The sequence below is a fragment of the Electrona antarctica genome, assembly GCF_951216825.1.
Source record: "Electrona antarctica genome assembly, chromosome: 23".
NCBI classification, from domain to species: domain Eukaryota; kingdom Metazoa; phylum Chordata; class Actinopteri; order Myctophiformes; family Myctophidae; genus Electrona; species Electrona antarctica.
Window position 1 is genome coordinate 14,009,759 of NC_136804.1, and position 14,133 is coordinate 14,023,891.

The 14,133-nt window shown below is 43.9% G+C and overlaps 1 protein-coding gene across 2 annotated transcripts in view; it reads left to right on the top strand.

Moving 5' to 3' along the window:
• plxna4 (plexin A4) overlaps positions 1-14,133 on the top strand; it is a 300,862-nt gene that overhangs the window by 132,015 nt on the left and 154,714 nt on the right. For both annotated transcript variants that reach the window (XM_079493988.1, XM_079493989.1), the window contains exon 6: positions 9,876-10,004. In XM_079493988.1, the coding sequence (XP_079350114.1) occupies positions 9,876-10,004 (129 nt within the window). The remainder of the gene's footprint in view (positions 1-9,875; positions 10,005-14,133) is intronic.

The window sequence follows — 14,133 nt, forward strand, 5'->3', positions numbered from 1 at the left end:
CGGGGCCTGGTGTGTGTGTGTTGGTGTGCGTGCGTGAGCGAGCACTGTGCTGTGCTGTGCTGTCAAGTGCTTCAGAATGTGTCAGATTGATATCTGGGGCGAGCGGGGCGACCCACAGGCTAAGAGAGGAGCGCTCTGGGGAGCCGTAGCGCGCTCGCAGACGGCGGGGTCAGAACACTTAAACTCTGGCTACTGCCCTCCTCCCTTCGACCCGCTGGTGAAAACAACCACCGTTGTCAATTACCCAGGCCGTTATCGGACCCGCCGACGCTGTCAAAGCATAGAGATGGCTTCTCAACCCGTATAATTGGCGAGTGGGTGTTGTTTACCTGAGTACTGTTACTGGACTGGAACTTGAAGTACAGTTTTGCGAGTATCTGTACTTTACTTTGGTAAAAAGTTCTTTTTTTTAAAGCAGCAACTTTCCCCATTATACCCCTCTCTGGGTTTGAACCTTGTTTTCCTGGTTTTTACCATTGAGCTAATTTGAGCCGGCCCACTTGGTCAGTGGATAGATTGAGTATATTGACCACCATTGTTATAATTGTCTATAAATGCACATTAACGTCAATCCGACACAGCGCTACACATTGATACTATAGTAAACAAATCCATGTAAAGGTTTAATCAGCAACACTATTTTATACAATAGTGTGTGTGTGTGTGTGTATGGGGGGGGGGGGGGGGGTGTCCCTGGTTCATCTCTCTCTCAGCTAAGAGGTCCTTGGCCAGAGAAAAGGTTGGAGACCCCTGTACTGTACTGTACTGTACTGTACTGTACTGTACTGTACTGTACTGTACTGTACTGTACTGTACTGTACTGTACTGTACTGTACTGTACCCCTGAGTTGTTCCTGTGAAGAGGGACCAAAGGGAAACACTCAATGTTGGCCTCTCACTTCATGCTCTTTTTGTTGGAGGACTGCTTTGGAGTTCCTGTACACTAAAATATGGCACTATAATTGCTGTTTCCCAGCATGCAGTGTGACTGTTGGAGAGCACTGTCCTCCGGCCCACTCATCCCAGCATGGAGGCAGGATGGTCCCCATTACCACCAGCCTCCTTCAGCCAGCAGCTTGTTCCAGCTTCCTTTCCACCACTCGCATGGCGCTCACAGTGTGTGTGTGTGTGTGTGTGTGTGTGTGTGTGTGTGTGTGTGTGTGTGTGTGTGTGTGTGTGTGTGTGTGTGTGTGTGTGTGTGTGTGTGTGTGTGTGTGTGTGTGTGTGTGTGTGTGTGTGTGTGCACATGCGCGTCCGCGCATGCATGCAGCAATAATGGACCTGTAGCCAGTTGCACCACGTCACACTCAAACTTACGGTAGCCTATAGTTATAGCGTAAATGGCCTTTACGTCAAGATTTACACATTACTAGTAAGGACTTTACTCCCCAACTTAAGACAGAACTTATACCTTCTGGTAGTGCAACCCCGTACAGGTCAAGCATGTGTGTGACCTTTTTTCACTCTCAAAACGCACGCACGCACGCACGCACGCACGCACGCACGCACGCACGCACGCACGCACGCACGCACGCACGCACGCACGCACGCATCTATGCAGTGATATTGGTCTGGCCATGCCATGCAGGCTAGGCAACAACCTTGTCACACACTGACCAGATGTGTGGCTACATGTTGACCAGATGTGTGGCTACATGTTGCCCAGATGTGTGGCTACATGTTGACCAGATGTGTGGCTACATGTTGACCAGATGTGTGGCTACATGTTGACCAGATGTGTGGCTACATGTTGACCAGTGTGTTGACCAGTGTGTTGACCAGTGTGTTGACCAAACATGTTGACCAGTGTGTTGACCAGTGTGTTGACCATACATGTTGACCAGTGTGTTGACCATACATGTTGACCAGTGTGTTGACCATACATGTTGACCAGTGTGTTGACCATACATGTTGACCAGTGTGTTGACCATACATGTTGACCAGTGTGTTGACCATACATGTTGACCAGTGTGTTGACCATACATGTTGACCAGTGTGTTGACCATACATGTTGACCAGTGTGTTGACCAGTGTGTTGACCAGTGTGTTGACCATACATGTTGACCAGTGTGTTGACCATACATGTTGACCAGTGTGTTGACCATACATGTTGACCAGTGTGTGAGCACGACACGTTTTGAGCTTTTGCACCTGCTATACTTTAGTGATTTTAGAATTTGAATGCTGAAAAGTAACAGTTGTGGACATATGAGGTTACCACCACCCGACAGACGACATCTCTCCAGAATTCGGTGTGTGCGCTGGGTGGATGTGACTGGCGGACCTCGAAGACATCTCCGCAGCACTTGTGTGGAAGCGTCCGTATGTTAGCCAGAGCTGTAGAGTGCTGCAGTGCACCAGATGGCTCACAGATTATCCCAAATCAATTCAAGTGCTGCTCAGAAGCATAATGAGATGCACTGCGTTTGAAACTGCCAATTGTCACGAGAAGCAACGAAAACATTCACTGTATTTTAGGAGCATTGTACAGAAATACGACGTGAAAAGGGCCTTGGGGAAAAGGAACAAAACTTTGACTTTAAAAGTGTCTGTCTGTCTAATTTGTCATTTTAGATTTTGGAACCGCTGTTCTCAAAATATCAGACATACAAGCTTAGATTTATTGTACATCTGCTATTTTTGAACATTTTTGAAGAATCTGGGTGTCCCTGGCACAAAGCATTTGCACAAAGCATTTGCAGATGGGGTGGGGGGGGGGGGGGGGGGGGGGGTCAAGTACATATCAATGTGGGGGTCCTTGCCGCGAAAAAGTTTTCTGATTTACAAGGCTCTTGTAGAATCGACTTAATGTGTTTAGGAGAATAATTAGTTTTGGTGTCATGTGCTAAGCAGAGAGCATGCAGGGGTGTGATGACTCATGCTGTAGCTGTTTGCCCTTTCCGGCTGTTGCTCCAAAATGAACGCCATGCTATGCCAGAGCCACAGGAAGTGCTACAGTTTCCATATTGTCTGAGTTGCTATGTGCCAGTGGAAAGAAACTGGGAGAGAATATGAGCCTGTGGTTTATTTCTTTTCTTTTCTATTTTTTCTCACACCGGAATGGCTTCCCTCTCTCATTGTCACACCTTCTGCAAGCTGTTAGCCTCATGGGGAGGAAGAGAGACAGAGGGAGAGAGAGAGATGCTCAGTTTTGGAAACGTTATTTTCATTGAGGGATGCAAGGCAGAGGGTCCATCTGGACGCCATGTCTCTGCTTTGTACCACCAGAACTATTTCCAGTTTTGGAAGCACTCTCTACTTGAAGCTGCACTATGTAACTTTCCTCTTCTACCCCGGATTTGAACGCAGTTGCATTATTATCACATTATCTACCTGGTATTAAGTAATTTACTCACTTCATGACAGCGTTTTTGTGTGTGTGTGCGTGTGCGTGTGCGCATGCGTGTATTAGTCTGTATTATACAGTGCTAATGTGATAGCAGAGATTAGCATTGTAATCCATTTAGCATAGAGCAGCTAATCCACTTTATTTCTGTTGAAGAGGAATCAGATAATACTGGCTATTATAGCACCACTCTATCTGTCTTACAATTTTAGACTCCTGGAAAATATATTCATGTCATTTAGATGTTAAGAGATGTTTAGGCTAATAATAATTAATTTGGTTAATAATGAAACCGGGATTAAAATGCATTTTCTGTTTATTAAAGAGCCAGAGAGACATGAAGACTCCTGTTACTGAACAAACACTCCATAGCAGGGTTCCCTGTTACTGAACAAACACTCCATAGCAGGGTTCTGTTACTGAACAAACACTCCATAGCAGGGTTCTGTTACTGAACAAACACTCCATAGCAGGGTTCCCTGTTACTGAACAAACACTCCATAGCAGGGTTCCACCATTTAGGGCCAAATGATGTCTAGGGTGCTATATGGCGAGGGCTGCAATAAATACATAAATAATCTTAGAATAGATGTAGAACAGTGGTTCTCAACCTGCGGTCTGTGGTCCACCAGTGGTCCTTGAGAGGGTTCCAGCAGGTGGTCCACAACTAAATGGTGGAGAGTTATGCCCTGCCCGCCCTGTCCCAGATTTCACCGTTTTCTCTGCTGCCTCTTTCCTGTCAACACAATTTTAGACACCAGTGCCTTTGTTGAGATTCAGAATTCTTATCAAAACATCAAGTGAAACGTTGCGCACATCACCACCAGTGTTGGGTTTGGATTTCTAGCCTAGTATGAACCACTGAAAAACCGGGCTATTTATGATGATAGTTTGATATAAATCTAGTACTGATCAACCAGCAGACTAATACAACTTACCGTGATGTGCAGACGACCCAAAACTGTGAACTTAGAAAAGAGGAGGACGACTGAGCTGACGTAAGAAAGTCTGATAAATTATTGAATAAAACAAGAAACTCAATATTTAATGTAACGCATTGCTATCGCCATCTGACCCAGTGACCTAAGAAGTGATCTACGTTGGTAACCAAATGAAAAAAAAACACTTTTTGTTTTGTTTTTCTTCTTACTAATTATTTGATCGGCCCAAAACATTGTGTTTATTGCCATGATTTGTCACGGGCCGAGTTGGTTTTGTTCGCGGCGTGAACGTCTTTAAATAAATACTTTTTGAAAACGTCTATGGGGAAAGATTTATGGGGAATAATTTCCTGGGCCCTTGTCGTTCTGAAAGGGGGCGGTACTGCGATGCTCTATTAGAGAATGTAAGAATTGTTATTGTGATCAACGGTTCGCCTGTTATCTCTCCTATGGTACCAACATCATGACAGCATGGAAATGTGGACATATTCTTTAGTTTTGGGTCTGCAAGGCTAAAACCCGTCCATGGTTTAAAGGGATAGTTCAGATTTTTTGAACTTAAGTTGTATGAAATACTTGTCATTAATATAGTGGTTGCAACTGTATTAATTGATTGCCCGAGTCCCATGGTGGGAGTTCTGCTCTGGTTTTGGTCAATATTAAGTAGTTCCGGTCAATTTGTGGGGGGCACTGGGGCCACGCAGTAAAAGTAAATGAATCCACAAAACGAATGTAATTTGTATTGTTGACCTATTTCTAAAATATTAGCGTGACTTTCGTTCAACTTTGACCCCTCTATCACATGGAACTATTTTTTGGGCGTAGTGATATGGACACAAAAAACATAGTTCTGTGTGATAGAGGGGTAAAAAAAGAACGGAAGTTGCACTAATATTTTAGAAATAGGTCAACAATACAAATGACGTTAGTTTTGTGGATTCATTTACTTTTACTGCGTGGCCCCCAGTGCCCCCCACAAAATGACCGGAACTACTTGATATTTCACCAAAACCAGAGCAGAACTCCCACCACAGGACTCGGGCAATCAATTAATACAGTTGCAACCACTATATTAATGGCAAGTATTTCATACAACTTAAGTTAAAAAAATCTGAACTATCCCTTTAAAGGCAGAATGAATAATGTGCCTTGATGTGAAAAGGGTTGAAAAGCAGTGATGTAGCAGACCGAAACATAATTGCCTTCCTTGATGCATTAACTCCTCTGCAGTAAAGTGACTGGAGTCTCATTTCTCTCCAAAAGCCCTTGAATATGATGGCACACCATTTAGGATTACTGTGATTATGGTAAACTAAGCTCACATTTCATCATATCACACACCTACCTGTAACTCTACAAAAGAAGAAAGGAAAGAAAGACAGAGGTTGGCAGTGGTGTAAAGTAACTAAGTATTCTACATTTACTCAAGTACTGTACTTAAGTACAATTTTGAGGTATTTGTACTTTGCTTGAGTATTTCCAATTAACAATACTTTTACTTCTATACTCCACAATATCCCAGAGCCAAAGTTTTTACTCCACTGCAATTATTTGAAAACTTTAGTTTCTATAGTTACTGTGGAGATTTTAATTTTGATTAGTTAAACATTTATAGGCTATACATTAACAACTTCAACGCTATACATTTCAAATTAGCAGATCCTTGCTATTTTCAAAAGATTTTTGAACTTGTGAAATGGGACATTCTGCGATGAGTACTTTTACTTTTAGTACTTTAAGTACATTTTGATGCTGACTGATGAACCGCTCATCAAATTGTTGGCTTACGAATGCTTAAAAACTCCATGAATTCAAGGCTTCATGGGGTGTGTAATTGAAAGAGAACAAGTATTTATTTCAGTGAACTACTCCTTTAATTATAACAAGTTAATGAAATAGAAAGATCTGTGTTGGTACAGAGTTACAGTACTGTACAGTACAGTATGGAGATAAGCTTGTTTTTTGTGTCTGTCTTTTATGATCAGTGTCAGCTTTATATGCAGAAGAAGAGACCACTTCCACCCAACGTGGAAGTGATAGCCCTCCATATTTGAGCCACATCCTCATTCTAGGCTGTGTATCGATGCACAATGGATACACTTTCTTAGCAAGATCAAAGTTTATAGTTTTATAAGGTCCCAAAGATCGCAGTTTGTCTCATTTTGATGATTAATGCTGGATTAATGCTTATTGGATTAATGCTTATTAATGCAGGATTAATTAATCAAATCTCGTAATTTCATGGATGGCTGGCACAGCGGGGTACAGTAGCTATTCACGAGATTATGCAGATTCGGTTATATTCGGGGCTTTTCATGCCTTTATTGATAGTACAGCAGGTAGACGGGACAGGGGAGAGAGAGCGAGAGAGATGGGGAGTGACACGCAGCAAATGCTGTCGGGATCAGGACTCGAACCCGTGGCGCTCTGTCAGGCTACATTTGCCCCTAGGTGCCCGTACCGCTAGGCCAGCGGTCCGGGCCCTTTTTGGGCTTGTTTTGTCTCACAGTAGTAGACCTCTTTGCTTATATTTCTCTCGCAGAATGTGGCAACGAACAGTGGCTGTGTGTGTGTGTGTGTTCCCTGGTGGCTCATTTGTTTAGCTCTACCATACGATGGAAAGGATAATTCACAGGAGCTTCATCCTCCCCACAATATAAAGCCCTCTCTGCTCCCTGGAGGACAGCAGGGATCAGGTCTGCAGTCACAATAGAAAGCGTATATTCAGCCTCGCACCCGCGGACCGGCCGCCGTCTGGCCCACAAATCCACCCCGCGAACGATAGCTTATACCCCTGCCTCTGATCCGCCGCACCGGAGGTAAACCGATACACACACACACACACACACACACACACACACATGTACACGCGCGCGTGCACGCACACACACGGGCAGATTAGGTAACCCCACCTGCTGAATCTGGGCGCTGCATGGGCTTGTGTGGAAGTTTCCTTCTTTTCTTTTCTTCTGTTCTCTCTCTCTCTCTCTTTCTCTCTCTCTCTCTCTCTCTCTCTCTCTCTCTCTCTCTCTCTCTCTCTCTCTCTCTCTCTCTCTCTCTCTCTCTCTCTCTCTCTCTCTCTCTATCGGGCCTTCTGTTCTCTTCATGGCCTCTGACCCATGCGTTCACGGCAGCTCTCCCAGTGGGAGTGTTGAAAAGCAGAGAGAGTCTTTGATACCTTAGCTTAGAGCTCCATCCGGACCCTGTCCACATCAACAGGCTGGCAGGAGGCTGAAACAAGCAACGCAGGTCTATGAAAACCAGCCCAAAAGTAGCGACTATTGTAAGCACTTTAAAGCTATACATCGGGCTATTTGAAATGAGCCTTGAAAGATTTTGAATAGGTTTGAAACATTTTAACGGAGATCCCTGGCACCAAACATTTTCAGATTTAACTTTGGGTCCTTGCATGAGAATGTTTGAGAACCACAGGTTCAAACAATAATCAAAGCATAATCAAACAGCTGGTGGATGGAAAATGAAGTTGCACGTGGCTTTCTGGCTGACGCGTCAAGTTGCAGCCACAGCGCTAGCGGCATTTCCATCCACCAGCTGTTAAAAAACCCGCAAGAGATGCCTGCTATAGGCGGCATCTTGCCATGCCATTTCTTGTCGCGTATATCTGGGTGTACTGAGAGAGAGAGAGAGAGAGAGAGAGAGGGAGAGAGAGAGGGAGAGAGGAAGAGAGAGTTCTAGGAGGATGGAAAGAAAGAGAAGGTGAACAGTGTTGCCATACCTTTTTTTTCTCTTTGTGGAGAGAGAGAGGGCACCTCAGGGTGAGAGAGATGGAGGGAGCAGATATGAACAGAAATAGACAGCAGGACTAGACTAGACATCTTCGGTTACGCTTGTTTACCTCACAATAGATTGTCCTTCTCACAAAGACAACAACAAAAAAGGTTCCTTTGATGCAAAAACTAAATAGATTGTCCTCCTTGCAAACGTCATTGTTCATTGGAGTACAACAACCCTGTATGGTCCGATCAAAATGGCCATTCCAATCAGTTTCATATTGGGGTGGAAATCTTGTTTATGTTCCAAATCTGTGTCTCATGTGGATCCAGTGTCGTTAATTAATATTAAGTCACAAGCTCTTCAAAAGGCTATTGTAGATCGCCTATTTTCTCTATATTTGACATGTGTTTGTAGTGACCTTTTGTGACTACTGTTCAGCTCTGAAGATCTGAAAGGGTTTTGTTAAGTAAGCCTTGCTGAGCCATGAGGTCCATTGGGCAGGAGCCTATCTCCTGTTTCTGTAGGATGAGGCAGCTTGATGTACAAGTACACCTCCTGGACATGACGCTAGTACTGTATGTCGCAGCAGGGACTTACCCCCAATCCAACCCTTGAAGCTGAGTGCCAAGCAGGGAGGATCGAACCCCGACCTCCCAGTCTCAGGGCGGACACTCTAACCACAAGGCCACTGAGCTGGTTTATGGACAGAACGGTCTAATAAACAAGATGGAGGAGACACGATCATATTACAATGAATCATGAAGTGAGTCACGTGAGAGAGGTCCAACCATCTGTCTCCTGGCCAATTATCTTCCAGTGCCATGACCTTTGAACCCAGCCAGACCGCTGATGTGTTTCCAATAATGATCCCCCCATTACCGGAGAACAATTCATGTTCCATAATTATTAAAGTTCAATGTTTGTGATCAGTTCTATTTTCTCTTTGTCTATTTTCCACATGGCCCCACAGGGGTAGCCACGCATCCTCATCGAGTAGAGAGCTACTCAAGCCCACATTGTTTCTTCAGGAACAGTATTTTCTAGTTATTATTAGTGGTTTTCCCCTTTAGGAACCAGATATGTGGTCATCATAGGTCTTATTTATTTACGCATTATTGTCCTTGGCAACATCTTCAGAGGGACTGTATCATTCGCCGTTATGAATGCACGGAAAGAGCGCGTCGGCGAACGTGTGTGAGAATTAGGTGTGCAGGTGTGCGTTAGTATCGGGGTCAGAGAAGGTCTTCAGCTTTCCTCTGCTCCAGTCCAGATGGACCCTGATCCTCCGGGGTTTCTGCTTCACCGAGAGAACGGCGGTCGAAAGGGGCCGGTCTAGAGCAGTGGTGGAAAAAAGTACTCAAATGTTTTACTTAAGTAAAAGTATCAATACTGCAATGTAGACATACTCTGTTACTAGTGAAACTCCGGAATTAAAAATGTACTTGAGTAAAAGTACAAATGTATTGGTATCAAAATGTACTTAAAGTACCAAAAGTAGAAATTACTCATTATGCAGAATGTCCCATTTCACAAGTTTTGTTTTGTATAGTATAGTGGGAGCTCTGAATGATCGACGTGACGTTCAGTAGAATAATGTAATGGATATGAATTATGAACACCAGTAAGACGCCCTGAGGGCGAGAAGCGAGGTCGCCATATATGGAGCGTGTCTTGAGTGTACAGGGTTTGATGAGGTCAAACCCTGTATCTGGAATTAATTCTGTATTGGCCATATGGAGTGTGTCACGAGGCGTGACTGACTGACTGACTGTCTGACGGGAGATGCAGGTTTTCATAGTAAATAATAATATATTGTGATGATTACAATAACGGGAATTGTTGTTGTGTTTCAGATCCGCGTGGACGGCTCTTCTCGGGCTCTGCAGTACGAGACGGTGCAGGCGGTGGAAAACGGACCCATCCTCCGAGACATGGCATTCTCCTCTGACAACCACTACCTCTACGTCATGTCAGAGCACCAGGTACTGATACGCGCACGCACGCACGCACGCACGCACGCACGCACGCACGCACGCACGCACGCACGCACGCACACACACACACACACACAAAAGCTGTCTGTCCGTCGGACTGTCTGTGCGGTCTGTGTTTTTTTTTCCGCAATGGCTTGGCTAGTCAATTGCCACATGCATCATTGAGCTTTATTGGCACAGGCAACAGGGACCGACATAACTCATTCTTCTTTCATTTGTTCCAAATATAAGATGTTTATTAGCATTTTTGCCAAGTCTGAGCTGAGGGGATCTTAACTTGGCCTGCTGTGAGGGCACACACTACAGGAAGTGGGAAGAAATGGCAAGCTGCAGCTTAGCCAGTAGAATTTCACAGAGACATCCACAAATCCCATTGATGTAGCATCAAGATAGAAACTCAAGCTCTACAAACTCTGGCATGTTTAACCCATTTGGGACTGAGGCCAGATTCTTCAAAATGTCTTCTCAGTGGTTCTCAAACTATTTCATGTCAAGGATCCCAGAAATTATCTGTGTTTGGCCGCCAACCCCCATCTGAAAATATGTTGTTCCAGGGACCTCCCAGAAGCAATATATATATATATATACTGTATATATATTCAAAGATTTGTGACGATGAAGATTTTCACGACTTTTCAAAAATAGCAGATCTACATGCTCATAGTGAGTTTGTAGATCTGCTATTTTTCAACAGCTGACGTTTAATATAATGGTGGTTCAATGCTAAAGCGACACAGAATGCGCTCCTGTCGATACTGAAATGGTCGTCAAAGAATGGTGAAAGGCAAGACTACGAAAGATTCTAGCAAAGGAAGCACAGAAGGGTCCGAATTAAGACCAAACACAAGGCAGCTACGGCTAACACAGCTGAAGCTAACCGGTGAATCATCGCAAGCCATGGCTGGTGGAGGGAACGTGGAGTCGGAGATGCTAACAGAGCTACGGAAGCTCCGAGCGGAAAACAGTGACTTTTATAGAGACACAAAGACCTCGTTGAGCAGACTGGAGGCATCCATGACTGAAATAAAACAACGGATGGACACGCTGGACCAGAGAGTCACTACGGCAGAGCAAAGAGTGAGTGAAACAGAAGACAGAAGCGTGCTACATGACAGAGCATTAGCTTACTTGCTAAAAAAGGAGGCCAGCCTGGCTGCTAAGTGTGATCAAATGGAAAATATGTCACGACGCAACAACATTCGTTTGTTTGGAATTAAAGAAGGGGCAGAAAAGAATGATATGCCTGGCTTTATACAAGGATTCATGTGTGAAACTTTGCATTTGGAAGAAGAACTGTCTGTAAGGGTGGTGAGAGTGCACAGGGCCACTGTGCCCAAACCGAAAGAGCCGACAGCACCACCAAGATCCATAATCGTTCGCTTCCTGGACTATGGGGTAAAACAGACAGTCTTGGAGCAAGCGTGGTCACAGGGAAACATCCAGTATGAGGGAAGAAGAGTGGCGTTTGACCATGACTATTCACATAATTTACAAAGAAAGAGAAAAGCGGTGTGGGAAGTGATTAAAAAGCTGAAAGAAAAGAAAATCAAAGCCCGCACCATCTATCCGGCCCAAATAAAGATCTTCTTGGACACCGGAGAGAAGGTCTTCCCATCCCTACTGGATGCTAGAGAGACACTGAAGCAGATTGGAATCATCGTGGATGCTGAGGAACAAGACGTGTTCGACAGGGAGCTGACACAGGACGGGTGGAAGACGCAAGGAGGGAAAAGAAGGAGCCGTCAGCTGAACCTGGAGGACATCAGAGCCATAAAAAGAGGCAGTCAATTAAATCCCGATGACACCAGACCCACCATTCAAGAGGACGACCAAGAATAGCAACAGACAGAGTATCTCATCCAGGGACGTCGAGGACAGCGAGTTATCTAGATATTCTGAATCACATCTATGAACGTCCAGGAGGTCAGTATCATCTGAAGGGATGTAGTGATAAATTGAATCATTTGTTAGTATAATAAGGACTTAAGGTAAAAAATATATAAGGCAATGGTTATTATTTGAAATGAAGGGGAATGCTTTGGGTGAGGGTGCGAGGGGGGTGGCAGATGGAAATATGTAAAAACGGAAGTCAGTCTAAGGATTTGTTAATTTGTATTATTTTGATTTATGTGAATTTTGTGAAATAATATATGATCCTGCCAGGGAGGCTAATACATTTATGCTAATCTTTTGAGTGTGTACATATGAGGGTTTGGCTTACCAGGGGGGGGGGGGGGGGGGGGGGTAAAGAAGGGACAGCAAATGTAGACATAATTTTTTAGTTCAGTGTTGGATTGTCTCTTCTAGGGGAGGGGCGGCAGGCTAAATACTGAGGTTTTTTTCGTTTGTTTATTGTTTGGTTAATAACAATCTCTCAAGTGTATGTTGGGTAACAAGCATATTTTGGGGACAGAGAGACAAGGGAATATCCTCAAATATTGTTTTATTTTATTATCAAGGGGGATGCCTGCCGAGGGGGGGGGGGGGGGCAAAGTATTCCTTTTTTTTTCTTAATTTCAGATAGGTTTTAGTGCGAGTAGGGGGGGGAACCTATGCATGCTCTAAGTTTAAGAGATATGCGAATCAAGCAATGGGATGAGGGCGACATCAGGTGGAGGCCCGTTGCAACTGCACTCTGTGCAAACCAAGAGAGTTTCTCTCTACCCAGAATGCTCATAGGGGGGGGTTTTATGTGTGTTTTTGTTTTGGGGATGAAGCATTCTATGGGGAATTTGGATTGTTGTTTTTACTTTACTTTCTCATTTTTCTTGGCATACTTTTGGGACTCAGTGTTTATACAGCTTAAATTCATTGTTTGTGTTTGTAAGGCAGACTTGGGCTTGTGTGGTGAGGAGGGGAGGCATGTTAAAATGAAAAGCAAAAAATATGGCAGATTTAAATTTTATTAGCTATAATATAAAGGGACTTAACAACCCTATAAAAAGGAAAAAGATACTTAGTCAATTGAAGAAATTGCAGTGCTCTGTGGCTTTGATTCAGGAAACTCATTTGTCTGAGATTGAACACTCAAAACTTAAAAGAGAGTGGGTAGATCAAGTGTACGGGGCATCGTGTGCGGGTGGAAAGAAGAGAGGGGTGGCTATTTTATTCAGTAAATCTGTATATTACAGCAATGAGCAAACCTTCCAAGATAAAGAGGGCAGGTATGTAATGGTGGTTGGGACGCTAGGAGGCATAAAGGTCACAATTTTGAATGTGTACGCCCCGAACGAGGATTGTCCTCTGTTTAGTAAAAAAATTGCTGCATTAATTGCAGACAACGGAGAGGGGTTCATAATCATGGGAGGAGATCAGAACTGTACTTTGAGTAATAAGTGGGATAAACTACCGTCATCAACGAAACCTTTATCCAAAAAGGCAATGGCTTTAACAAACATGATGAGGGAGTTGGGCTTGGTGGATGCATGGCGACATCTTCACCCGAATGAAAGAGATTTTTCATTTATGTCCCAAGTATATGGGAGTTATTCTAGGTTGGATTACTTTTGTGTGTCAAAGAAGGATCTTTTTCGTATTAGGGAATGCACAATGGGACAGATCACTATTTCAGACCATGCCCCAGTTTCTATGAAAGTTGGCTTTGAGTTAGTCAACCACTTAAAGTACTGGAGGCTTAATGCCTCATTACTATCAGATGCTAGTATTAAGGAGGAAATAATGGGTGCCATTTCTGAGTACTTTGCTATAAATGATGATGGGAGTGTTTCACCCTCAGTAGTCTGGGATGCGGGTAAGGCCACAATCAGAGGGAAGATTATTTCTATAGGAGCGAGAATAAAAAAGCGAAGGCTTGCAAAACAACAAGAATTGGAAAACAAAATAAAAATCCTAGAAAAAGAACACAAACAATTTGGGAATGGGAAAACACTGGAAGAATTAAAAGAAATTAGACAACAATTGGATGAGTTGTTAACGTATAAGGCAGAGGGGGCACTTAGGTACACTAACAGAAAATATTATGAAATGGGAAATAGGGCGAGCAGGTTGTTGGCCTTTCAACTCCGGAAGGCCCAATCTGGTCGTGCTGTGGCCAAAATCAGACACCCCGAAACCAACCTTGTTGAAACGCAGCCTAAGCAGATCTCGGATGCCTTTG